General features: G+C 40.8%; 3 protein-coding genes and 1 long non-coding RNA gene across 6 annotated transcripts in view; 3 read left to right on the forward strand and 1 right to left on the reverse strand.

Annotated features, from left to right (window-relative positions):
- Nucleotides 1-8,871: 8,871 nt before the first annotated feature.
- Asdurf (ASNSD1 upstream open reading frame) lies at nt 8,872-13,096 on the forward strand. Its single transcript, XM_023561111.2, has 4 exons — nt 8,872-9,072; nt 10,465-10,518; nt 12,279-12,354; nt 12,912-13,096. Exons 1-4 carry the CDS (start codon nt 8,983-8,985, stop codon nt 12,980-12,982), a joined length of 291 nt encoding a protein of 96 aa, XP_023416879.1. The 5' UTR covers nt 8,872-8,982; the 3' UTR covers nt 12,983-13,096.
- On the forward strand, nt 13,004-16,896 carry Asnsd1 (asparagine synthetase domain containing 1). Its single transcript, XM_023561109.2, has 3 exons — nt 13,004-14,458; nt 14,722-14,903; nt 16,537-16,896. Exons 1-3 carry the CDS (start codon nt 13,004-13,006, stop codon nt 16,820-16,822), a joined length of 1,923 nt encoding a protein of 640 aa, XP_023416877.2. The 3' UTR covers nt 16,823-16,896.
- LOC134478332 (uncharacterized) lies at nt 16,511-18,563 on the reverse strand. The gene is made up of 2 exons (XR_010050927.1): nt 18,407-18,563; nt 16,511-17,293 (listed from the first exon to the last, which is right to left on the reverse strand). It is a non-coding gene; the product is annotated as an uncharacterized LOC134478332 (long non-coding RNA).
- Nucleotides 18,564-19,225: 662 nt separating this feature from the next.
- Nucleotides 19,226-26,392, forward strand: part of Ankar (ankyrin and armadillo repeat containing) — a 46,878-nt gene continuing 39,711 nt past the window's right edge. Inside the window, exons 1-3 of one of the 3 annotated variants that reach the window (XM_063259429.1) lie at nt 19,226-20,337; nt 20,676-21,311; nt 25,014-25,451. In XM_063259429.1, coding sequence (XP_063115499.1) covers nt 20,711-21,311; nt 25,014-25,451 — 1,039 coding nt within the window. In that variant the 5' untranslated portion in view covers nt 19,226-20,337; nt 20,676-20,710. The remainder of the gene's footprint in view (nt 20,338-20,675; nt 21,312-25,013; nt 25,452-26,392) is intronic. The other 2 variants (XM_063259431.1, XM_063259430.1) reach the window with 2 other exon arrangements.

A 26,392-nucleotide genomic window follows, 5' to 3' on the forward strand; every position in this document is an offset into this window, starting at 1 on the left:
GATGATCCAGATTTGGTGGTTGGTGATGTGAATTTTATAGTTTACAAGGCTGTGACCCCAAAGCCCAAGGTCTGTTAGGCCCGTGCCACATGTAAATAAGTGCACAGTCTAAGGGGTCCTTCGGACACGACCCGTTTTTAAAATGTACTTTGTAGCCTAAAAGAGCACAGCATACAACAGCTAAGCCTTCTGTTTGAACGATCACTAGATAACATAAATAATTACCCATTCACCTAACGAAAATTGGGCCCTTCTCTAATGATCCTTTTTCCTCCTTCCTTTTCTCTTCCTTCCCTCATTTCTCCTCCCCTCTTCTCTCTGTCTCTTTGTTCCTTTGATACTCCCTTCCTTCCCTTTCTTTTTTTCCCTCCTCCATCTTTCCTTCATTCCCCAAATAGTTTCTGCTTCAAAGATTTTAGGGAATGAGACAGGACCAACATACAAAATCTACATACACTTCCAACAATGCTAAGTATGTCTTCCTTGCAAAGCACCTCAACACAGATATACCATTAAAATCAGACACAGAAAGACTCTCATAGATAACCCTATCCAATTTGTGCATTTTACAAATCAAGAAAAGGACCTTTCTTTTCCTCTATATGTTTGACAATCATCCAAAGATTTATTTAGCCATGATATCATATTTTTACAAAATAATGATAGACATTCTCTTAATCATCTTATTAAGTCAGCAGACTTAGAACCAGTACAGTATTTCCTTAAATGGAAATATAGCATTTAAGCCCCTAACATATAGCACATCTAAATTGAGATGTACTGCTAAGTATAAAACACATAATGGATTTTGATGAGATTAAACATGTACCGTATCTTATTAGTAATTTGTGTATTGATTACACAGTGAAATGATAATTTCTTGAATATACCACATTAAATAAAATATATTACTTAAGTTCATTTTACCTGTTTCTGGTTACTTTTTTCATGACTACTACAGAGTTTTATATTGAATATGTGGCTCACATTTTGACTTCTGTTACATTTCTATCGAACACAGCTGTTCCAGCAGATCCATAGTGGATATGACATAGAGGTTTTTTTTGGTAGCAAACATTTCAGGCCTTTGTAAGTTCCTCAGTTTACCCAATAAGGATAGGTGAGGAAATTCCTCACCTAGAAATGAGTGTATCATATGTCCTGGAGGATTCTGAGAGTATAGAGATAAATAACGCCCTCAAATCTAATAATTTACCCAGGGTAACTCAGCTTATTAGTACAGAGACAACACTGGGGCCCAGGACTATTTATTTGCTTTTGGACCTTTAATCACCAGAGAATTCCACGAGCAAAACTGTGACAGGGTTTTCAATGGCCGAACTAAGTAGCTGAACTAAACACTTTAAACCATTTATCTTGTAGAAGAAAATCCAGTTACTGATTTATGTCCACAAAGAACTCTTTATCCATTGTTGTTTGGTCTTCATTAACTTGACGCTAAATCAAACCACAACTAGCTTAATACTTGTGCCACTGGTATAACAACAATCTGATTCTTTGGGCAAAATAATATTCCAAACTCTAACTGCCCAACTTCTCTCTCTCATCTCCTCTCTCTTGCCCTGCTCCTTACATCCATTCCTCCTGTGACCCTTCTTTTAGGAGGCCCCCACCACACAAGCTCAGGCACAGTGACAGCCACACTGACAGCATTAAACCAACAGCAGGCATGGCTTTGGTCATCCAGAATTTAACCCCAGCCTTCTGCGTTGGACTTCCACTAAAAGGCCACGGGGACTTCAAACACATGCTCTCATGTTGTGCAGTTTTGTTTCATCATGCTTTTCTAGGTCAAGCCAATGACACCGCATAGCAGTGGTTTTAAAACCAAACTGAATCCACAGGCAAATAGGCTAACTTGCTCGCTGACACTGCAGATTTAATAAAAGTAGGATTTTCCTGCCTAGCTGCTTTATAAGAAAAAAATTAAGACTTCCAAGGCAGAGTTTACATTCTGGCCATAAACAGATGAACAACTTATTGAAACTATTTTTGCTAAACATCAGAATTAGTACAAAAACACGTCAGCCACAAAGAGCTCTGTATCTCAATGAGAACATTCTATAAAGAAAAATACCACCTGAATTTATAAATAGTTATTACGAAGATGTCACTGAGACTTTATCCCTGCTAATTCATCCAGGTGGACACATTTCTGCATGTTTTAAAATCAGTAAGATGCATGTTTTAAAATCAATAAGATGCAAATTTGGTGACAATATATGCTAAATCACTATTTATAACTCTCTTCTCATATTAAACATTTCAAAACTATTTAACTGACTCAGCTATGAATTATGATCTGACTCAGTGATGGTTATGCTCAAGTATGCTTCTTCAGTAATGTAGACCAAAACATTTCAAGCCTGCCCTTCATCTTTGGAAATTAGGTGGGCAGTGCCATTCATGTGGCAGAGTTCTTGAAGAAGCTAATTCTAATTGGCCTTTTTCACAGCTGCCAGACATACAAAGATATACCGGGCCACAGGCAGCATATGAGGCATCTTTCTTTGGTGTGGGTTGTAAACCAGTGACCACTAGATAGGAGGCAGAACCATTAAGAATGAACCCATCAGATCCAGCTGGTAGGCGCACAGAGGTCAGAACAGGCTAAGGCAGGTGTGGCCCATGGGAGGTAATTTTTCAAACACGTTTTTGCAGGATCCTGAGAGTGAGTGCACCTTTGAATTCTTCATCCTCGGTGTTCGTTTGCCTCACCTTAAGTTCCTGCCCTGCAAAAAGCCCCAAGTTGATACCCGCAGCAGGAACCAGGGGTACCTGATTATGCACAGCCCACACCTGAGGCGAAGCAACAGCGCCAATCTTACCTCAACAGAACAGATCTGCTCCTGGCCCCTTCCTCAGAGACCCTGTCTTCTGCCTTGAGGGCCCAACAGCAGCCTGATGCATTTTGTGACTCGGGCAAAGTCCTTGCACCCTCCACCCTCAGCCTCTGTGATAAGGACCCAGCGTTCCCCCTCCCAGATCCCCTGATAAACATCAGTGCGGTATCTCAGGCCCTGGTGACTTCTGATAGAATTCCTAAGATTGTGACCTTACCTCTTGCCTGATTTCACCTCCTTGGTCCTCGACTCCACCCCACAACTCCCAGCGCTTACTGGGTCTGCACTTTGGTCCTCTAGACTAGCTTCTTAAGGATCTGGGGTTCAGTCTTCTACTTACAAATGGCTCCCCCTTTGTCCCATCCCATCAGAGCTACCAGACCATCCAGCCACTGTGACAACCAAAAGAGTTTCACATATTCTGGAAGCATCAGCTGGGTACTTTCCTGTCTCTGCTGAGACTGCCTGGAAAAGAAGACATCTTCAGTAGGAAACAGGCCAAGCACCTCACAGCCTGCCTCTTCTACTTTATCAATTAATAAAACTTGTTTGTGTCAATAATCATCTAGGATAATTTCTGATTTATCTACTTAACACAATTAACTAGAGCTTAGTATGTGCTTAAAACAGTTAATAAATGCCCTACAAATATTAACTCATTTAATAAAAAGTAGTCAATATTATTACTGTCACTTCACAAATGAGACAGCTGCTGCCTGAGAGACTAATGACTTCTCCAAGTCACACTCTACCAAAGAAATAAAAAAATCTTTTCAACAAAGACTATAGTACTCTGAAAAAGAAGATCAAAGAGGATATCGGAGAATGGACAGTGATAGGTGCCCACCCGAGTATAAATTGAATATTATGGGAGTGATCTAACATGGTGGAAGGCCAAAAAACTGGCCTATTTCCCCAAGGACCACTTCCTCCTCCTCCCGTCCGCTCTGAATACAGCTCCCTCTTCCCCTTCCTGCCCACAAAAAGGAAAAAAACCTCCAATCAGTTCGTAACATGTCATTAATGCCCGCCTCCAGCCAAAGTCCATATAAATCCCAGCTCCCTTTGTGAGAGAACTGCAAGCTGTGCAGAGCTGTGTTCTCAATAAAGGACTCTTTTTCTTTATGTCTCTGTATTGCACCAGGAATCCTAACAGATGTCCTGTTTCTTGATAGGAAGAGCTAAGATAGTCAAAATGACCACACTTCTAAAACTACATTAAATTGATTTAATGCAGTCTCAATCAAGTAATATTCTCAGAGAACTAGAAAAACAATCCTAAAACTCATACGGAACCAGAAGGCATCTAGATACCAAAAGCATTACTGAAAAACAAGAACAAGGCAGGAGGCACCACAACCCTACACTTCAAGTTACACTACAAAGCTACAGTGATAAAAAAAAAATATATATATATATATATATCATAGGGGCTGGGGATTTAGCTCAGCGACATAAGTGCCTGCCTTGCAAGCACGTGGTCATGATTTCGATTCCTGGTACCAATAAAAAAAAATACCAAGTCATTGGCAACAACAACAACCAGACATGTGGATCAGTGGAACAGAACAGAGGGTGCAGAAACAACTTCAGGCATATTCAGACACCTGATCTTTGACAAGGGGGTCAAAAACTTTTGCTGAAAGAAAGATAGCCTCTCTGACAGCGTGCTGGGAAAGCTGGCAGTCCACGTGGAGAAGCTGACTCTAGACCCCGATCTCTCACCATGCAATAAGCTAAAATAAAAACGAGTCAAAGATCTAAATATTAAAACAAATATTATGCTGGAAGACAAAATAGGTAAAACTCTAGAAGACACAGGTATAGGTAAGGGCTTTCTGGACAAAACCTCAAGTGCACAATAAAGAAAACCAAGAACTAACAAAAGGGATCATATCAAATTTAAAGGCTTCTGCATAGCAAAGGAAAGTGCAAGCCAGAGAAGAGATAACCTACAGAATGGGAAAAAATTTTGCCAGCTACTCTGCAGACAGAGAACTAATATCCGGAATATACAAAGAACTCAGAGAAAAATAGAGCTCCCAAATTAAAAGACTCAATCAAAAAATGGACAAGTGAAATGAACAGAAATTTCTCAGAAGAGGAAATGGCCAATAAATACATGAAAAAGTTCAGCACTGCTGGCTATTTGAGAAACGCAAATTAAAACAATACTGAGATTTCATCTCACTCCAGAAAGAATGATTGTCATCAAGAAACCAAGTAATGGCACATGCTGGTGAGGCTGTAGGAGAAAACAAAGTAACCTTTCTTCTTTAATGGTGAAAGTGTAAACTACTACAACCACCGCAGAAGTCAGTATGGAAATTCCTCAAAAACCTAAAGCTAGAAATTCTATTTGACCCAGCTATTCCCCAGCTAGGTATTTTTCCAAAAGAGTTAAAGTGATTATAGTGATACATGAATACCCATACTTACAGCAGCACAATTCACAAAGCTAAATCCTGGAAGCCATCTATGCCGCTAACAACAGATGAATGGATAAAGAAAATGTATTTATACACAGTCGGGTACTGCTCTTCCCATAAGGAGGGTAAACCTGAGTCATTTGGAGGAAAACAGATGCACCTTAAAACCAATATGTTAAGTCAAGTAAATCAGACACACAGCTTCAATATCACAGGGTTTCTTTTATATGAGAAACTAAACATATAGAAAAAAACTAAAGGATAGACAACAGGAAATAGTGAAATCGATCGTTACATATGGAAAGGGAATCAGGAGATGGAGAGAGGAGGAAGGGCAAGGGAGGAGGATATGAAAAAGGAATGGGATTTTTTTTTTGGTACTGGGGATTGAATTCATGACCTTCCACTCACCAGGCAGGCACTTATATCGCTGAGCTAAATCTCCAGCCCCAGGAACTGTGGTGTTTTGTGTACACATAGCAGGTCCCTACAAGGAATGTGATCATTATGTACCACAAATAGGCACCAAAAAAATAGGAGAAGGGGCCCCAGGAGATGGAGGGAAGAGGAGGAAGGGAAAAGGAAGAGGATTTATACACGTACCAGCTCCCCACAATGGATTACATGTGCCACAAACATGTATCAATCTAAAATAAAATCTCAAAAATTAGGAATCTAGCAAAGTGCTTGTTTATCCCTATAAAAGTCATAACAAGGATCCTTCAATTTAGGGACATTATAATGGAGCTTATACCCTCCAAAAATAGGAAAACATTGTACATTACCACAGTGAGATATAAGGCATATGTTTCTAAAAATAAATTTATTGGTACACTTTTTTTTTTTTTTTTTGTCTTTTTCGTATTTATCGGTACCGGGGATCGAACTGACGACCGCCTGCTTGCAAGGCAGGCACTTATGCCGCTGAGCTAAATCCCCAGCCCCCAGTACACTTTTGATATACATAATGATCGTAATCACCCCGGAACTTTTTCCTTTACGTAACACATCTTGAGTCTTCTTTTTTCTCTACTCCCCTCCCCTTTGTTCAATCCTTCTTCCCCTTCTTATTTCCCAAGGCTTTGTTTCCATTTTTCTTCTATTCTTTTTTTCTTTTCCGTCCTTACCTTCCTCCTCCCCACTTCCTTGTTCTTCTTCTCCTTTGAAGATTTTCTTCCCACCTCTCAATGCACGCACCTTGAGATCATGCTTTTAAGTGAAATAAATCAAACACACGTGTTTAAATCCTTCTGCTGTGTGAGAAACTGAAAGCCTCAGTAAGGACTAAAATGGATGACAGACATTTCTGCTCTGCACTGACACAGACACAGAGAACTTACGCTTTCAGTCTGAAACATCAATTTAGGGTTGAAAATAAACACAAAACAAAAAACTCACTACTTTGGATCTCAAGCAGCTGATTTTTTTCCTTCCTTGTAGATACAAAACTAATTCGAGCTCACATAAGACAAAACGAGTAACAAACCGGATTCTCTGTCATCTCTTCTAAAAGAAACTGGTGTCTGCCACCCTGCAGGTGTCAGCAATGGTCAGAAAATCAGGCCAAACTCTCCACCATCGCTGCTACCAGCGTGGAGTTCCCCATCAGAAATGGACAAATCAGAAACAAAAATTTTAAAAGGAAAAAATTAGAAGTAAACTTAGCTCCATAACCACTTGGGGTTTACTCTCAGAGACAGTAAATGATGTGCCTGGACTTTTTAAAGTGCATCCCTTATGGTGTATCTACTTCCTCACATAAAGTCCCATTCAGCGTCTCACAGAAACTTGAGATTTCTGGTATTAGAATGTGTTTCTCATGCAAATACAAAGTGAGCGTCTTCCAAAGTTTTATTCAATTCAGTAACTAATACATAAGCTAGTAGGCTTTAAGACAAATTCCAAGGGTGTTTGAGAGGTTGGAGCTCGCTGGGGGTATCTGAGGGTGTGACTCCTTATCTACCTAAAATGTCAGGGTTTGTCCCCATCACTGGGGGCGAAAGAGGTCTAATAAAAAGAAAGCAGGAGAGAGGGAAGGAGGGAAAGGAAGAAAAAAGGAAGGAAGGAGAAAACAGGAAGAAAGGGTAAAGGGAGGAAGGTAGGCAAGTTCTGCAGTATACTGATAAATGTAAGATCACATGGTAACAGACCCGATTGATTGATGGCTTACAGAACAGAAAGTGACCACCTAAAATGTATGCAGCCACCTGAGCACCCATGCACACACACATATACTTACCTATGTGTGCGGATGCATGAAGGAAACTGTACAGTAATCATTTTGGAAATTTGTTCTACTGAAGATTTCAGCAAAGTATGTTAAAAAGAAAAAGCAGAAAGGAAAGAAGTTATAAGGCAGAGAGAGTGGTTGTTTCCAAGTTCAAGTAAATTTGAGAAATTCTCCATTAAATAAAATACCAACACATAGTGATTGCTACCACCTTTCTTAAAATTAGCTATCAAATCCTTTCATTGTGTATTACCTAGTAGCATCCTGAAAGGTTCTAGATCTTTCCAAAAATACAGTGTGAGAAGCACGCTGCTTATGGCTTCTCCTTCATGGTCAGAATGGCGGCGATTCATGTAAGTGAACCAACACATATTCAAAATAATACACAGAGCCACATAAATTTGCCATTGGCCGAAACACTAAAATAATAAAATGAGCACATTGTCTTTAAGATTCTATCTTTGTTATGTTGGAAAATCTGTACTACTTTATTGTTTTTTTGTTGGGGTTACATGGCCCACCAAATAGAAATTATTTGCATTCCTTCCGAACAGAAACCCACCAGTTGATCTCTGCCTCTGCCCTTTTCCTCTACATCATTAACTCCTTCTTGGCTTGGGTTGTAAATAGAAAATCAACCCCAGGACAGCCAGAATGAACATTCAGCATTTTCATTTACCTATGTCCACTCTTTCGATTTTCTTTTCACCGAAGGAGATCTTGAAAGTAGTGTATGGAGACCGGCACCGTGGCTGGCGCACACCTGTAATCCCGGCACTCTGTGAGGCAGAAGCAGGAGGATCTCAAGTTTGAACTCTGTTTAGGTGACTTAGTGAGACTTTGTCAAAAAAAAAAAAAAAATACCATCTGGGGATGTAGCTCCGTGCAAAATTCATTCTCCAATAATGGAATAAGGTGTGTGTGGCGGTGGGGAGGATTCATCAGAAATTCATATTTAAATTAATATAAAACTGTATTTTAACTAGCAACTGTAACCAAAAGAGTCGCAAAAACTTTTCCAAGTCGGTACAGTTCTGTTGCAACACTGTATGTGTGAGATGTGAGCCTCGGCTTTGTATTTTTACCTAAATAGAAGCATGCAGTGGTTATTTCTAGCGTGCAGCCCTTCTTCGTACTTGCCACTGGGGGGCGAATCGAACCTCGAACTCTAGTACGCTTAGAAGGGGGTAGAGTTCACAAAAGCGTTTCTACCTCCGATCCGCCAGGAGGCGATGCGGGAACCTCTCAGACTGGGCACACCTCGTTTTTGCGCTTTGCGCAGCAGTGCGCACGCGCAGAACTACTCCCCGCCCACATGCGCAGCGCGCAGACTCACTGAGCGCCTATTGTCGCTGCTAGGACTCCTGGGAAGGGGTGGAGCCTAAGGGAGCGCTCGGGCTGGGCGGTGTGTGGGACTGGTGGCCTCTGCTTTCCCAGTGTTCTCCGGCGCGGTTTGGAGATGCCCATCCGTGGGGCGCGCTCGGAGGACGGCGCCGCGCCGGGCTCCGCGGACAGCTCAGCCGCACACAAAGAGGAGCTCAGCGGCAAGGTGTGTGTGGACGCAACCAGGAAGCTGTGGGACTCGACCAGGCAGGCGTCTGTGGACCCCAGACGTGGCGTGGCCCGGCCTCGCTGCCGCCCGCTGCGCTGCTCTTTTTGTTTTTTAGCCACAGCGCTTGACAGCGCCTCGGTCTCTTCTCCCCGGCCGAGCAGTGCGCAGTGGGTCCGGGCGCACGGGTTCCCGCTCCTTTTAGGCGCACGTGTCCTTGCCGGGTGCTGCCTGGCCATCGTTGAGACCACTGTGCCAAGTGAAACCAATCAGACACACGGGCTTAAATATCGCATGGCTTCTCTTACCTGAGAAGCCCGAATTATAAAGAGCAAAATAAAAAGTAGATAATAGGAGCTTTTGCAAAAGGAAGGAGACGAAAAAGAGGGAGAGCCAGAAAAGGGATGGAGAAAGAAATAAAGATCGATGCTTGGTGTATATGCACAGCTCCACTCGAGGCGTGTGATTATTACTGCAAACACGCACTAATAAAACTGGACCTTTAGGGACAGAGGTTACAGCTCAGACAGAGGCACAGTGCCTGCCTGGCTTCCAGTCCCGGTACCAGAAAAGAAATATAACTGGACCTTAGAATTGTACCTTATCTGGCCAATTGGTGTACTTCTGTCAACTGTGGAGACAAAATCGTGCAGTCTCAGAAGTGGGGGTGAGTTTTCAAAAGCCTGTGCCCACTCTGACTACTTCGTTAGCAAGCCACTTAACACTAATCGGTGGCAGATCCCTGAGGGGCGGGATAGCACAAAATTGTAAAAACGTTTTAGAGCTGCTGGTGATGCTGTGTAATCAGTCGTGTTCACAAAATACGATAGTTATTGAGCAGTTAAAAAGACAGTTTTCACTATTTTGCGGTTGGTCCGACTAGTAAAAAAGAATCCCCATTCCACAGCACTGTGCTCAGGCTTTAATATACAAAGAGGAGTGACCCAAAGGCAGCGGTAGATTATACTGCCCCAGGCAAGGCGTTTAATACTATTTGCTTGATCCAAGTATCTAGCTGTATTATTTAGTGCACCAACCCTGGAAAAAAAAAGTTCATAACTTTTAAAAATTCAAAGATTGGTATTGCATTTTGGTGACTATTACTTTTGATAAAAGGTATAAACCGTGCTTAGAAACTATGGCCCTAGGCCTGAATGATGGTTAGGAACACAGAACCCTCCGTCTGGACTCAGTGGTTGCCTAACTAGTCTTTCCTCCAGCTTTCCCCTGCCTGTACCCTGCACACAGGCTGCTATTGAAAAGAATCTATTCACAGGCTGTTGGTTGATAATCAGCATATGATAGTCCTTTATCCCCTCTCTAATTTTAAAACAAAGGGCCCTTGATGAGTATGCTTTGAAAACCTCTGATTTAAGGCCTTTTTTTCAGTAGATTAAAGAACAGAAAATTGTTGTGGATGAACTTTCTAACCTGAAGAAGAATAGGGTAAGTTATTAATGGAATTCTAAATAGTACGTGTGAGATTTGTTATTTATATTACCTACATATTAAAGCTAGAAGAATTATGTTTACACTGAAATTTATAAGATTTTGGCATCTTTTAAAATTGCGAACATGAAGTGCCCAAATTTGCCTGCTTGCCTGCCTGTCTTCCTTCCTTTTTGTCTTTTTCTTTCTTTGTCTCTTTCTTTTCTTTATTGGTAATGCATATATAAGTAGACCATATTTGGAAATGTCTTTTCCTTACCATATATTATTTATTTTATCTTTGAAAGAACAAGTGATATTAATTGGACTTTGATATCTTGTAACCATAATCATTAGTGATATAACTTTGTACTTGAATTTGATTTTTTTAAATAATTGAAAAGAGAAGAAGCTTCTTTAAATTAAGTGTGGATAATTATCAATAAAGAAAAAATCTGTTACCCCCACAAAGTGTTAGATAAATATTCTAAATGCTTAACATGATTTTATAATTACATCTCCATCACTTTATTCACAAAAACACAGACTGCTGCCTCATGTGTAGTTATACTGTGAAAAGCCACATATTAAAGTTCTAGAAGAAAGTCGGGCATGATGTCACACACCTATAATCCCAGCACTTAGGAGGCTGAGGCAGGAGGACCCTTGTGAGTTTAAGACCAGTTTGGGCTACAGAGTGAGCTCGAGGTCAGCCTGAACTGCATACTGAGACTCAAAAAGACAAGAAAAAGTTACTTTGAGCACTTTAAAGCATTTTAAAGATTATTTGATAACTGACAAGTTAGACATTTAGATATTGTCACTTATGGAATACTACAAGTCGTTAAGGCAAATTAATGCAGACTTTCTCCAAGGACCAATTGGCAAAATGTATGAGAGCCTTAAAACTGTGTAGCACTTTGAGCCAGAAGTTCTATTTATAGTAACTGAAATGTGAGACACAATGGTGAGTGTGCAAAAAAATTCAGTGGCAGAGATTTCATCACAACAATGGTTTACAATAGTGAAGAGTCCGTCACACTTTAATGTCTTGATGTATGAGAACTGACCAAGGAAATAGTACTGTGTTAAGTCCATTTACCCATTCAGCAATGTGGTAAAAGAATGTACTGATAAGCTGGGCGTGGTGGCGCATGCCAGTACTCCCAGCACTGGCGGGGAGCAGAGGCAGGAGGATCATTACAAGTTCTAGACCAACCTGGGCTACAAAGTGAGCTCAAGGCCAGCCTGAACTGCATAAGGAAGCCCTGTCCCAAAAATACAAAAACAAAAAAATAAAAAGGACGTACTGATTAAAAAAAAAGTATTCTCAATATGTTGTTCAGATATAAAGTAAATTAAAAACTTGTCAATTTGGTAGGATCATTTTTTGTTAAAAAGAAAATAGTTATGTAGAGGGGGGAAAAGTTATAACTCAGTGTAACTAGTAGCAATTTCTGAGTGATAGGATAATAGGTGACCTTTATTTGTCTTCTTATATATCTGTATTTGTTGTTTGTTTGTCTTTTTTGAGATAAGGTCTTGCTATATGGTTCAGGCTAGCCATGGGCTCACTTTTTAGCCCAGGGTGGTCTCGAATTTTAGATGATCCTCCTACTTCAGCCTCCTGCGTGCTGGGATCACAGGAGTGCACCACTACCCCTAGCTTATGTATCTGTATTTGTATTGTCCTGAACACATATTTCTGAAGTTCAAGAATTTTGGCATCTGCTACTTTTAGATCATATCTTGATATTAGCATAAATTATATTTTGCAGAAAGTATACAGGCAGCAACAGAACAGCAACATATTCTTTCTTGCAGACCGAACAGAAATGCTTTCTGAAAGCAAAAGTAAGTTTCTGGGGTTTCTGTTTTAGTATTTGGTATGAAAAGGCACAGAAAATCATTGTGGTTTTTTTTGGTTTTTAGGTTTTTTTGCTTTTGTGGAAATTCGTAGTATCTCCATTAAGCTGCCTATCTCTCAATGTTTAAATGTATATGCAAAGATTAATAGTGGTTGACATTGGCCTTCCAAAGATGAGTCTATTGGAAAAAAACCTGTAAGATGTGTTAAAAGCAGCAGTTACTAGTGTGCACTTGACAGCTATTAGTATAAAAGGCATTGCGCTAAATTGTACCTTTGTGGGCTGGGGATGTAGCTCAGCAGCATAAGCGCCTGCCTTGCAAGCAGGCAGTCGTTGAGGTCAATCCCTGGTACTGATAAAAAGACAAAAAAAAAAAAAATTGTACCTTTGTGGCACTGAGTAAATACTCCAAACCCAAGCCCTTGAGGGTATAAATTGCCAAGCCAAGCACCCAGGCCAGAATAAGCACCTAGTGGGCAGGAACAAGATAAAAGTCCAAGCCTTGATATTTTGCTTAATATTTTTTCTTTCTCTCTCCCACAGATGTCTTAGATGAACTGAAAAAAGAATACCAAGAAATAGAAAACTTAGAGAAGACCAAAGTCAAGAAATAGTCACCCTGATTTCATAGAACGATGTGTGGCATTTGCTGTTCTGTAAGCTTTTCTGTTGAGTGTTCCAGGGAAGGTTTAAAAGAAGACTTACTGCACAATCTGAAACGGCGAGGACCTGACAGTGGTAAACAGTTGTTCAAATCTGCTGTCAGCTACCAGTGTTTATTTTCTGGTCATGTCCTTCACTTGAGAGGTGCTTTGACCACCCAGCCTGTGGAGGATGAAAGAGGTGATGTGTTTCTATGGAATGGAGAAATCTTTGGTGGAGTAAAGATCGAAACTGAACAGAATGATACTCAAATTATGTTTAAGTATCTTTCCTCTTGTAAAAGTGAAGCTGATATTTTGACACTGTTCTCAGAAGTACAGGGCCCTTGGTCTTTTATATATTACCAAGCATCCAGTCATCACTTATGGTTTGGTAGGGACTTTTTCGGTCGCCGTAGCCTGCTTTGGCAGTTTGGTAATTTGGGCAAGAGTTTGTGCATCTCTTCAGTTGGCACCCAGACACTGGGAGAGACAAAGCAGTGGCAGGAAGTGCCAGCAGCTGGAATTTTCAGAATCGATCTAGAATCTGCAGCCAGTTCCAGATGTGTGATTTTAAATTTTTATCCTTGGACACATATTTCTGAGGAGAATGTTGCTGAAGAACGTGTTGATGTTCTGACTCAGGTTTCAGCAGGCTTACCAACATTTGTATCAATTGTAATGAATGAGTTCAAACTGTATCTTGCAAAACCTGTTGTTCCTTTAAATATGACGTTGCCCCAAGCTCCTTTGGAAACTCACTGCAGGAAAATATCCAACGTTCCACCTACAAGAGAGACACTTGAAGTCTTTCTTACAGATGGACACATGAAAAGAATAGTTCACCAGTTCATCAATGTCCTGAGTATTGCAGTTGAGAGACGTGTCTTGTATTTACTGAGGGACAAAAACCTGCCACCAGATGAAGTTTTGAAAGCTTGCAATAAGAAAGCAAATGTTGCCATCCTGTTCTCCGGAGGCATTGACTCCATGGTGATTACAGCCCTCGCCGATCGCCACATCCCTTTAGATGAACCAATTGATCTTCTTAATGTAGCTTTCCTGATGAAAGACAAGACCCTGCCAGCTCGCCTTAACAGCAGGCGAGAACAGAAAGATGGCTGCGAAATGCCCTCTGAAGAATTCCCTGAGAATGCCTGTGCTGTCCATGGGGATAGTCGTGCAGATGCTGTCCCAGATCGAATCACAGGAAGAGCTGGACTAAAGGAACTGCAAGCTATTAACCCGTCTCGAGTTTGGAATTTTGTTGAAATCAATGTTTCTTTGGAAGAATTGCAAAAATTAAGGAGCACTCACATCCGTCACTTAGTTCAGCCCTTGGACACGGTGTTAGACGACAGCATTGGCTGTGCAGTCTGGTTTGCCTCTCGCGGGATTGGTTGCTTAGCAACTCCGGATGGAGCAAAATCATATCAGAGCAGTGCAAAGGTATGGTAAGGTATTTCTGCTCAGAAAAACTTCGGGTGTATAATTTTGACCCAAGGGCTGCTAGCGATTAAGTTCCAAGAATATAGTGTATTTTATTTGCATTTAAATTACAAATGTATTCTATATGCTTTATTTAAAAGGTCATCATTTACTATTTTCTGATCTTACGGTTTTTCTCCATTATGATTAGGGGTTAAGTTTTAAGCTTTTCCCTTTTTTCTAGCAGGTCGTGCTTTTACATGGAATTCTTTAAACTTCCTTAGGTCATTCTCACAGGCATTGGCGCAGATGAGCAGCTTGCTGGGTATTCTCGTCACCGTGTCCGCTTTCAGATGCTCGGACTGGAGGCACTGAGTGAGGAAATAGCAATGGAACTGGGTCGGATTTCTTCTCGAAACCTTGGTCGTGATGACAGAGTTATTGGTGATCATGGAAAGGAAGCAAGGTAATTCTCATCAGTTGAATGTTTTCTGAGTTGTGTTAGTAAGAACAGTAGGCTGTTAAAGGACTTCTTTAAGCTCCTTTTTCTTTGGAGTGTGTTCGCATGAATACCTCGTAGCACAGCAATGTGGCTTTATGATTTTAAACATGGGCGCATAGGTAGGAGGAGCCAGGGGAGCAGCCATTTTCCAGAACTCTCTCTCAGAAATGTCTTTTTGGTAAGATCTCCATATGATAGGTTGGTGTAATTGTTTATAAGACCACTAGGAAAAAGACTGTGAAAGTAAAAATGTGATGATACACTGAGAAAAGGTGTGTGAAGGATACGGTTTTGTTTTAAAGATTCAGTGTTCTCCCAGTTAAAGTACTATAGAAACCCCAGGCTTTCTCAGCCAGTGTTTAGACTGCAGCTCAGAAGTTTGTGCTTTGCCGACAGCATATTTCTGATGGTAGCAAACACATACTTGAATAAAGCTGTTTTAGACATTAAGGATGAAGGATGCTGTGTGTATAAAGAAGAGAGCCCTGATTAAGAATTTGTGAAGTGGTGGTTTATTACAAGGGTACAGTTACCAAAACAAGGAGTCCAAGTAAGCCTCGGGAGTCTCAATACTAGAAGCATTTTCCTCTCTTTCACTGAGACCTCGCTGTTTCCTGTCTTGGCTTCTTTTTCTCTCTTCACTGAATCATGGTTGTCTCTCTTATATTGCCAATCTTGATACAATATTGACACTATAGTATCAGTATATTATCATAGTTTTCAAGATTTCTTTGTAGATAGATAACTAATGCCACACTACCAAATCTATAAGGGAAGACTGAGAGACAGAAATCCCAACAAGGGAAGAAAAAAATGAAAGAAATGTAGTCCTTTATTGAGCTGGGTCAGAGAGGAGGGGATTTATGTCCTGTAAGGAAAACAATTCATTCTAAAGGCCCCATATGAAGATATTGTTACATTCAGATAAAAATTGTTTAAAACAGCTGATATGAGTGGTAAACTAATTTATTATGTATCTTGGTGTACATGTAACAGTAAGCTACTTGATAAATATTTATTATACACTTACTGTACTTCATCTTTCAGAAATATTCTGTAGAATAAATTCCTTTTCCTTATCTTTCTACTTGAGCTAAATTGAACTGCATTGCATTCTGAGGAACTGGAAAGGTAAAGAAAGGGGTTAAAATCTTACAAGCCACAGAGGTTTGAGAGAAAGTAGGTGAGCAAAACGGGCAGGAAGTCATTCTGTAAAAATCTCATGTTTTGCAGTGTCACACTAATTTGTCACCATGTGAGCATTTTAAAGTGTAAACAGTTTTGTTGCCACAGGAGCCCTTCTGTATTTGTTTCCTATCCTTAGAGAAAGTTGAGTTTCTTTAGGTAAACACCAGGTACAGATCAGATTCTGTAGCTAACCAGGGTCATCCCTGTGTTCAGGACATCCTCAGAGAAACGTTGGGAAACAATTTGAATTTATGTCTTGACATCGTGGACCTAATTTATTATTAACATATTTTCTAACATACATATTGTCATATCAACATATGCAACACTTTTAATGTATTTATCTAATCTTATGTGAAATTATGTAAGTAGCCATTAACAGGTTGGTTTTTTAATCTGTTTATTTTAGATTTCCATTCCTGGATGAAAACGTTGTCTCCTTTCTTAATTCCCTGCCCATCTGGGAAAAGGCAAACTTGACTTTACCCCGTGGAATTGGTGAAAAGCTAATTTTACGTCTTGCAGCTGTGGAACTTGGGCTCACAGCTTCCGCCCTTCTGCCCAAACGGGCCATGCAGTTTGGATCCAGAATTGCAAAACTGGAAAACAATAAGGAAAAGGCATCTGACAAATGTGGAAGGCTCCAAGTCATTTCCTTAGAAAACCTTTCTTTTGAAAAGGAAACCAAATTATGATGTGACTTCACAGTGTTACAGTTACTGAGTGACAGTTACATAAAAATAAAATACTCTGCTGCTTTGTTACTATATATTGTAGTGATTTCAAAGCTTCTTGGAGCCACGCATGGGGGCGCACACCTATAGTCCCAGCACTTGGGAGGCTGAAGCAGGAGGATCTCTGTGAATTTGAAGCCAGCCTGGGCTATATAAGTGAGTTCAAGGCCAGCTTTAACTACATAGTGAGACCCTGCCACCAAAAAAATTTTAAAAAATTAAGTTCCTGCTTTTCCTATAGCAAAGCTTCTAAAAGTCTTAGAATTTCCTAAGTGATAGCAGTGTCTTATTATTCACAGTGAATGCCTTTTGATTACCATCGAGTTGAGGCACTTTATGATGGGATTCTCTGGATAGTCTCAGGAGGTGGCCAGTGACCAGAAGGACCAAGTGCTAGGAGGGCTGGAACTTAGCCCCATTGTGGACTTCTGGCTAGGGGAAAGGAATGGAGTAGAGATTACTCTTAATGAAGATCTATAAAAAACTCTTTTACAAGAAGATGTGATGAGCCCCTGGTTTGCTGATGTACTAAGAAGGAGACCCGCCCAGAGTGCGTGGAAACTTTTTGCCTTCCTACCCCTAAATACTTTGCCATACATATCTTCCACCCAGGTGTTTCTGAGCTGCATCCTTCATGAAAAACCAGTAAATTATTTATAGAATTCAGATTTCTGTGTGCCAGTCCAGCAGAGTTGTAGGAACGCCAACTCAGAAGGACCCGCGCTCCCGTTAAGATAGGGGCTGTCTTGTCGGGCTGAGTCCTTAACTCCTGGGATCTAACTAACTACAAGGACGCAGAACCCGATGGGATCAGATTGTAGGGCACCCAGGTGATGTTCTGAGGCAGAGTCGATTGGTGTCAGCAGTGTGTGAGAGTAGAGAAACAGCTTCCCCAGACTTCATGGCCATGTCTAGAAAGGACGCATTTTGCTACGTTAAGCCATCACCAGGGACGTGGTGTACAGAGGTCTCTGATGGATGAAAACGTGAAAGCTTTAGAAGCTGAGCAGTTTGGGGCTCGCATCTGTTTAGACGACTCATACTTTTAAACATTTCCACAGATCTCTAATCTGTGTCTTGGTTCATGACTTGGGCTTTTTACCGAGAGCAAAGCCCTCAGGTCAAGAACTTTCCCAGTGCAGCAGCTCCCCACCCCCACCCTGCACCCCGAGCTCAGGATTGGTCCCAGAACCTTTGGACTGACCTTTGTTTTACCCCAGCCCTTTATATTTTTCATTTTGAGATAGTGTTTCGCTGAGTTGCCCCTGCCTGGCCCTGACTCTCCTGCCTCACCCTCGTAGTGCTGGGATTACCGCCAGGGCCCCGTGCCGGCTCCCCACAGCTTCTTTCATTGCACAGTACAAACATTTCTGTCGGTTCTGTCGGTTCTGGAGCCGAAGTCCGAGACCCAGGCAGGGCTGGTTTCCGGCCCGCTCTCCTTGGGCTGCAGGTGACCGCCTTCCTGTCCCCGCGTGGTCCTCATGCCCTTCCCACACCGTCACCTCTGACACTGCCTGGCTCAATTGGGATTCCATAAATACTAACCAAGTGAAAGGATGATGAAAGCGGGGTTCCAGCCCCCGACGCCCTCAAAGCCTGCGGATCTGGCTGCCCGGTTGTTTCCTGTTTGAATAGCAGCCCTGCGGCACCGACCGAGCCTGAGGCCGCACAAGGGCTAACCGGTCCGCGAGCCGAGCGGCTGCCAGCTGCGTGGGGATATGCGGTCCTCCACCCGCACGCACCTCGACCCCCGCGTGGGCCCTCACCCCAGCGCCCCCGGACCAACGACTGGGACCCGCGCCCACCGAGGGCAGCGAGAGGCTGCTGCAGGCCGGGCCGGTGACCGTCCCCGGACCCCGGGACGCGGCTCCCCGCTGCGAGACAAGAAAAGGATCATTTCACAGTAGGCTTCGCCCTTTCCGGCCGTCCCGGGTCAGTGGGGACACGAGCTGGAGGGATCGTGGGTCTTGGGCTTGCGTGTGACACACCAGGCTGACGCACTGGGTTCAGGTCCGCACAGCAGCTGACGCACTGGGGCCCTGCGGGTGGGATCCGGCAAGCTGTGTGTTCACATGCGCCAGGCGATTTGAATATAGGCTGAATTCTGGGGACCACCGTATCATGGAGCTCAGTTATGTGAAAATAAGCACAACGGTTAGTCAGGTGCCTGGCAAATAGCAGACGCTCAACAAATGACAATACAGTTTGCACTATATTCCGGGAGCGTAGAAGTATTTACCCAAAAACTGCAGAGAAGGCTCAGTGGAAAAGCATTCACTTAGCACTTCTGCACCCCTACAGCTGGAACCTCAGCACCAGCAAAAACGGAGAAGAACGAAAACAGTTAAACAGGTAGTTCCTGTCTGCCCTTTAATCAGCTCCTTGCTTTCTGTGAAATTTTGAAGAGATATGCACCCAAAATAGCCTCTCCAGTGATAACACCGTAGATATACAGCAATGCTTCTCATGTGTAAACATTGTTTTGAGGGGCTGGAGATTTAGCTCAGCGGCATAAGCACCTGCCTTGGAAGCAGGCAGTCGTCAGTTCGATCCCTGGTACCGATAAAAATGAGAAAGAAAAAAAAAGACAAAAAAAAAAAAAAAACCACATTGTTTTGACATACAGTAATAGGTTACTTAACAATAGGGCGCATTCTGAGGAGCATGCCAACCTATTTCATTGTGCAAACATAGAATGTGTCACTAGTCGATAAACTCCAGGAACAGGATCCTCTGTGCAGTTTGCAACTGACATAATGCAGCTTACAGCTGTGCTTTCCTGTACCTTGGCTCTTTAAAAAGCAGAGCATGGTTCATGTTACAGGTCTTACAATTTTAATTCATTCAGATTTCAGCTTATGCTTCAACTAGTTTAAAATGGAAAAACAATGTAATGGTCAATGTTACGGATTAACAGCTGGTGGTCAACTTAACGCCAGCTGGATCACATCAGCGTGGCACTGAGCGAAGATGCTCCACCTGAGGAAAGTTGCCAGCATAAATAGATAGAGAAGGAGAAGGAGGTTGTTAAGGTGTTAATGTGTTGTTGCGTTGAGGCATTGTGGGTTCTCCTACATGTTGCTGTTTGAGCCATTGGTTCTCCTGGAGAAGCTCTGGTCCTCACATCAAGCATTGCTTCCTGACTCTGGAGGGGAAGACATGTGCCAATTGGTCACCAGGATGTGCTCCTCATGCTGGCTTCCTGGCCTGTACCCGACTGAGTTGTCAGTGGAGGAGCTTGGGGCCTCCGTGTCACTGAGGATGGCTGTGGTGCCTTTCAGGATCGCCCTGGTCTCTGTTTTGAGCGTGACTTCTCGGCTCCAGCATAGAACCCTCATTCCACCAGCACAGCTCCTTCACCCCGCTGGCATAGACTTCCTGGCTTCCATTGCTGACCTTTGGGCCTTCCGGGCACGGATCCATAAAAGAGACTGGTGTGAGTCCTCATTGTGGGCTCTGGACCTCCAATTACACTTGTGAGAGGCATTTCATGAGTTCTGGGTTTTCATCTGGACTCATGTGAGACATTGCTGTGGGATTTAGGCCCTTGACTAAATAGTCTATGTTTTTGGTGTTGTGGATAGATTTCCTGCATTTACTTGTGTTAACTCCTGGTGACCATTATAAAAATAATATTATAAACTCTATGTCCTGATTCTAATTGTTCTGTGTTCAATCCCTAACTACAACAATCAACTGACCTTAGAAAAAGACTAGCCTTAGATAAAGAAAAGTATAGATTTGTTTCTAGGGAAATGCAGATTTGTGATCCTCTCAATTTTTATTACTTGTCTTTTTATTTTACATGTTGCAGAAACTTCATAAAGGACACACTCAATTTAATTGAAAATGTTAAGACTGCCCAAAAAAGGATTGCCTAGAATTGATCAAGCTCAAGATGAACAAACCTACCTTGAAAATTTAGCAGTACAGAGAAATGCTTCTGCTTTTTTTGAAAATTATGATCGGAGTGAAATACAAGAGTTACTGACTACAGCGTTAGCCAGCTGGTTGTCTACCAAAGAAGATGGTCGCTCTCAGCTGGAGTTCCCAAGTGGAATTATGAGCCAAATGAATAATGTAGGTTTCTCCACTGCCATCCTGCTGATGCCCGTGGACCCCACTGCCCTCTTAGACTACAGAGAGGTCCATCAGATCATAAGGGAGTTGGCTGTTGGAATTTACTGCTTCAATCAAATTCCTTCAATCAGTTTAGAAGCTAATTATGACCAGAGTTCTTCCTGTCAATTACCTCCAGCTTATTTTGATACCAGAATTGGGCAAATTCTGATCCATATTGACTACATGCTGAAAGCACTGTGGCATGGGATATACATGCCCAAAGAGAAACGAACCAGGTTCTCCGAAATGTGGCGTACCATCATGGACGTTGATCCAAATGGGAAGCCTCAAACAAATAAAGATATTTTTGCAGAGTTTAGTTCAGCAGGTAAGAGACTGCACTTCTTAGTTATTTTTATTAGAAGGCACTTTTAATTTTAAAAATAATTTATGCCAGGGATTTAGCTCAGTGGCACAAGCACCTGCCTGGAAAGTGTGAGGTCATGAGTTTAATCCCCCATATCCCCCATACCAAAAGAAAGTTTTTAAATAAAAAATAAAAGTAGTTTGTCTGTGCCTAAATTTCTATAGCCATCTTTCTTGATTAAAAATTTTTCTAAATTTAGCCATCACTTCTAAAAAGAAGTTTTCTCTAAATTTCAAGAAATACTTCTAATAAAACTAGTCTTTTTTTTTTTTTTTTTTTTTTTTTTTTTTTTTTTTTTTTTTTTTTTTGTCTTTTTCATTTTTATCGGTACCAGGGATCGAACTCACGACCGCCTGCTTGCAAGGCAGGTGCTTATGCCGCTGAGCTAAATCCCCAGCCCAATAAAACTAGTCTTTAAAAACTGCCACCAAATAGCCAGACATGATGATGGACACCTGAAATCCCAGCACTTGGGAGGCTGAGCCTGGATGATCACTGTGAGTTCGAGGCCTGCTTGGGCTACATAAGCGAGTTCAAGGCCAGGCTCCCGGCACTGTCTCCAAAAAAGTCATCAGAAATTTTTAATTTAATCTCCAGTTTCTACAGAACAGATCAGATCCCAAATTACCTAATAGTTTTCAGTTTATCCTTTTTGTCTTATAGAACCTACACAGGAAAATGCATATACATCCAAGAAAAAGAGTAGAATTGAAGGGCAACAACAAAAAAAAAAACCCTCCAAACTTGGAAACAAAATGATTATCCTACTGATTAAATTTGCGCATTGCAGATTTTGTAAACCTCAAAACAAACCAAAAATGAATGTTACAAGAATGGACATGCGGGGGTTGGGGATTTAGCTCAGCGGCATAAGCACCTGCCTTGCAAGCAGGCAGTCGTGAGTTCGATCCCTGGTACCGATAAAAACGAAAAAGACCAAAACATGCGTTAGCAACTTAGGTCTTGATATTTTGGTAGCGTTCAGTTTCAAGATCATGTGTTCTTAGTTCACCTAATTTTGAATTTCCTCCCTCATCAAGGTTATACTTCTCTCTCTTTTTTTTTTTTTTTTTTTTTTTTGTCTTTTTCGTTTTTATCGGTACCAGGGATTGAACTCACAACTACCTGCTTGCAAGGCAGGCGCTTATGCCACTGAGCTAAATCCCCAGCCCCAAGGTTATACTTCTCGATAGCCTGAATATGTAAACAGTAGCTGCCCCTAAATCTGCATCCATTCCAGCTTATGTAATTTTTTATTGAAGCTTTAAACATTTTTCTGATGTTCTTTGCAGCAGGCCAGGTAGAGCAAGGAGTGAAAACAGGATACATATACTCCAGATATGTACTGCTCTCAGCTCCTTTCATTATCAAGTATACCTCAGACACCTTCCTAACTTAATTTCCAGAATTTCTAGGCACAGACTTGAAAAAAAATTGATCTTATTTTTTGTAAATCTGTGTAAGAATTTCATTGGACTGATGGAGAGAGCAAATTGATAGAATTTATTATATCTGAAACTGGGAAAGAAAAAGACAGCTCATCCTTCAACAATAAAATGGTGCAGAGGAATCTATTGATTGGCTTAGTGCACATTAATTGGCCACCTATTTTTAGTTTTGATATTCAAAAATAAAAGAATTTAAATATTCATTTTTATATATTGTCTTAATATATAAGATTTTCTAAGATGGAAAGGTTTTTTTGCATAAACTCAGGCAGGAAAAGATTAATACTCTCCTTGTGGATGTATACTCATTTTCCTGTGTAAGCTCTATAAAACAAAAGAGTTTCCCTTGGCATAGCTAGTAACTGAATGGTAAATAAATGGTAAATGGTAAATCATGTGGAAATGAACTACTTTCACTTGAATTGGGCATGTTATTGGGAGGAAAATTATCTGAAAAAGAATATTTTGTCAGTGTAGGTCTGTAGTAGAGAAAATACTTTGAAAAACAAATCTGTTGTGTCTTAGCTTCTCAACAAAACAGAAGAATTATAACCGTTAGAATATTTAATGCAGTTAATATGGTGAGCTCATTTCATGGGGCTGTTATCTGACCTCTTTTCCTTCACTGTCATTAATAGCTAAATCAACAATTATGCATACATATATTTATAAAAGACTCCCACTTGATTTATTCATTTTATAAATATTAGTTGAACTTTTATTTCTTGCTAAAAGAAAAAAAATAAGTCCAACTGGCAAGAACAGGTAAACAAATACTTGACTATAAAGTCCATGAAAATAGGACCCTCATCTGCGTTGTTTATTCCTGAAAGTTTAGTGCTTAATACAGTATCTGACACATAATATTTGAGCATGAGCAAAAAGTTGTTAAGTTGCATTAAAGGAGTTGAATGAACAGATCATTACATGAGGAAGGAGTATTTTGCATGTTACTTGGTTTCTACCATTGCCAGTGGGTGAAGCTGGAGAATAAACTTAGCTTGTGCATCCCAGATGGACTCAATGTTTATTAACTGACGAAGAGCCCCTCACCAGGGGTGTCACAGGTGCTTGCGTTCACACTAGAGGATGTCACGATGAGGAGGGCAAGTAAGTTTCCTGTAGGTCATGCTCAAGGCTTGAGTACTTCCTGGCACAGTGTCTCCGGATATCTAGGAACAAGAGCTGCAGCTGGGTGGTCACCCCCGAAAGCCTCCGAATTCAGGACCTGAAATACAGATGTGTTGTGTTTGCTGCCTGTGTTATTTACTGTAACTGTGTCTGGCTTGCTATGAAATTCAAATGCTTGCGAATAATCTGTGATGTCAGGAAGGCAGTCTGATTCACCTGCTACAGGCCGGATTTCCAGATGTGTTGTTTCAGGCAAAACAATGTGATTCTCTTGAAGACGATGTCTCCATATCTCAGGACAGCTTAGATAGCTGTCAGCTCTCATTTTCACGCCAGCTCAACTTTTGAGAGAAGGTTCTAAGGAAAGAGGAAATTCTCGTTCCCCTGGAAGAGAACTGCTCAGTGGTATTGGTGGAGTAAACACTAATACCATGTGGGTAAGGGTTTCATCATGGTTATTTTACTAGAAAGTTTTCAGTTTACTTTATGTGTTTAGCTTCCTTAGTAACAAAAAGAAGTTTACACTATTAGGCCTGAAAAAGCAAAATACACTTTATATCAAAGGAAAGACTGATTCCCTAATCCAGGGGATATTACACTGTCTTGTTGCTCTTCCATATTTTTCTCGATTAAAAAGGAGACTTAGATTATTGTGTCACAATGGTTTTATTTTTCTTTCTGCAAAAAATAGCTGGGCTGGGGATTTAGCTCAGTGGCATAAGCACCTGCCTTGCGAGTATGTGGTCATGAGTTTGATCCCCGGTACTGATAAAAAAGAAAAAGACAAAAAAAAAACAAAAAAAACAAACAAACAAAAAAAAAAAAACACAGCTCTTCAAGGAATTAGTAGAGGAAATTCATGTTTTTTTTTTTTAATTCAGCTGGTTTTATTTTCTCTCTGCTTAGTGGCTATCATCTATCTGCTTTTCTTCTTACACTATTTTATTATATCTCATTGTTTTTATTTAACTGTAAGCCTAGCAAGATTTCAAGGTGAAAGTCTGTGTTCAGTCTGGTGTATTTATCTGGGAGGAAGTCAAGCATGAAGCTTCCGTGGTCTAAATTTTTCTTTTTTCCTGTGAAGGTTTGATGGATATTACACAGGACCCAGACTTTGATGGAATCTATGATGAAGACCTGAATGAAGATCCAACATATGATCCCAACAGTGCTGAAGAGAAAGCTGTGTTTATGAAATATGCTGAACATATCCTGCTAAAATTGACATTCAGTACCACACAAGTTCAGCAGTGTGAAAATATCTTTATATTTGAAACAGCCTATTGGCTTACCAATGCTATAAAATGTACTCAGGATTACCTTGATGTTTGTACCTATCAGAGACTACAGCAAAGATTGTATCTTCAAATAAAGCTTATTCAAAAACACTTTGAGAAGAAAAAAGAAATCAGAAGAGGGATAGGCTACCTGAAGCTGATATGTTTTCTGGTTCCATTTTTACTAAGTTTGAAAAAGAAGATGAAAGTTCCATATTTAAATAGCCTGCTTCAGCCTTTTTCAGGTAGGATATCACCAAAAAACAAATATAAAACGGTATATGAATATAATAAATGCATATCTAAGTCAATTTTTTTCTAGTATGTTTTCCAGGATCATAATCTTTTAGAACAGCAACAAGTTTAATGCTTCCAATGTAATTAAAAATATTTGGCCTACATACATAGCATTTTGTATATATTTATGTTAATTATAAAAGCTACCAAAAGACAAAATAAATTTTAAATAAACAATGCCCAGTGTTCATCTAAATTACTCGGTAAACTCAATGCACTTCCATTCAATCCAACTATATTTTTCATTAATGTTTACAAACTGAATGATCTTACATTTCTTAAAAAAGATTGAAACATTAAAACTGTAATAATTAAGCAAAGGAATATTGGCACTTTCATAAACAAGTGGAACAGAGGTGTGAATCAAAAGCTGTTTATATGCAACAGGGGTTTGCTCTTACAGAATTCACAGACTTCACTGCAAACTCTTCGTGCTGCCCAGATCAGCGCATGGTTTACACACTTCATTGGTGTCCAAACAGGCAGGCTTCTTCTAATGAGGTTCCTATTCAGATAGCAGAATCTTGGCAGAAATTTTGCAAATCATTTAGTAAAATTTTGTAACATGAGAATTCAGAGGCAATGATTAGCTCTGTTACCTGTGAATTATTTTAAAATGGAATCAGGATAGTGGCCCATGGGTGTGTGTGTGTGTGTATGTGTGCATGTGTAATTTGAGGGACTGTGTAAATGCAGTGTCAGCTATATCGTAGTGTTCCCTTTGATAGGCTGTTGAAAGCAAGCAGGATAAAGTTAATTCTATATGGTCAGATTAGGGTATGATATTATTCTTTGTACTTTCATGTACCTTTTATATTTCTCAAAATATATTATGGGCATTGGTGAAAGCATCTACTAATGTGTAAAAATATTGAACAAACAATCCTCA

This window comes from Cavia porcellus, unplaced genomic scaffold (assembly GCF_034190915.1).
Source record: "Cavia porcellus strain 051 isolate PalLab524CR breed Dunkin Hartley unplaced genomic scaffold, mCavPor4.1 scaffold_12, whole genome shotgun sequence".
Lineage (NCBI taxonomy): Eukaryota > Metazoa > Chordata > Mammalia > Rodentia > Caviidae > Cavia > Cavia porcellus.

Excerpts from the sequence above, each read along its gene's own strand:
- Asdurf (XM_023561111.2), top strand. The coding sequence starts at position 8,983 with ATGCCCATCCGTGGGGCGCGCTCGGAGGACGGCGCCGCGCCGGGCTCC. Across the intron at positions 9,073-10,464 it reads AAGAGGAGCTCAGCGGCAAG|ATTAAAGAACAGAAAATTGT; the intron begins GTGTGTGTGGAC and ends TTTTTTCAGTAG. Across the intron at positions 12,355-12,911 it reads AATGCTTTCTGAAAGCAAAA|ATGTCTTAGATGAACTGAAA; the intron begins GTAAGTTTCTGG and ends TCTCTCCCACAG.
- Asnsd1 (XM_023561109.2), top strand. The coding sequence starts at position 13,004 with ATGTGTGGCATTTGCTGTTCTGTAAGCTTTTCTGTTGAGTGTTCCAGG. Across the intron at positions 14,459-14,721 it reads CATATCAGAGCAGTGCAAAG|GTCATTCTCACAGGCATTGG; the intron begins GTATGGTAAGGT and ends AAACTTCCTTAG. Across the intron at positions 14,904-16,536 it reads GATCATGGAAAGGAAGCAAG|ATTTCCATTCCTGGATGAAA; the intron begins GTAATTCTCATC and ends TGTTTATTTTAG.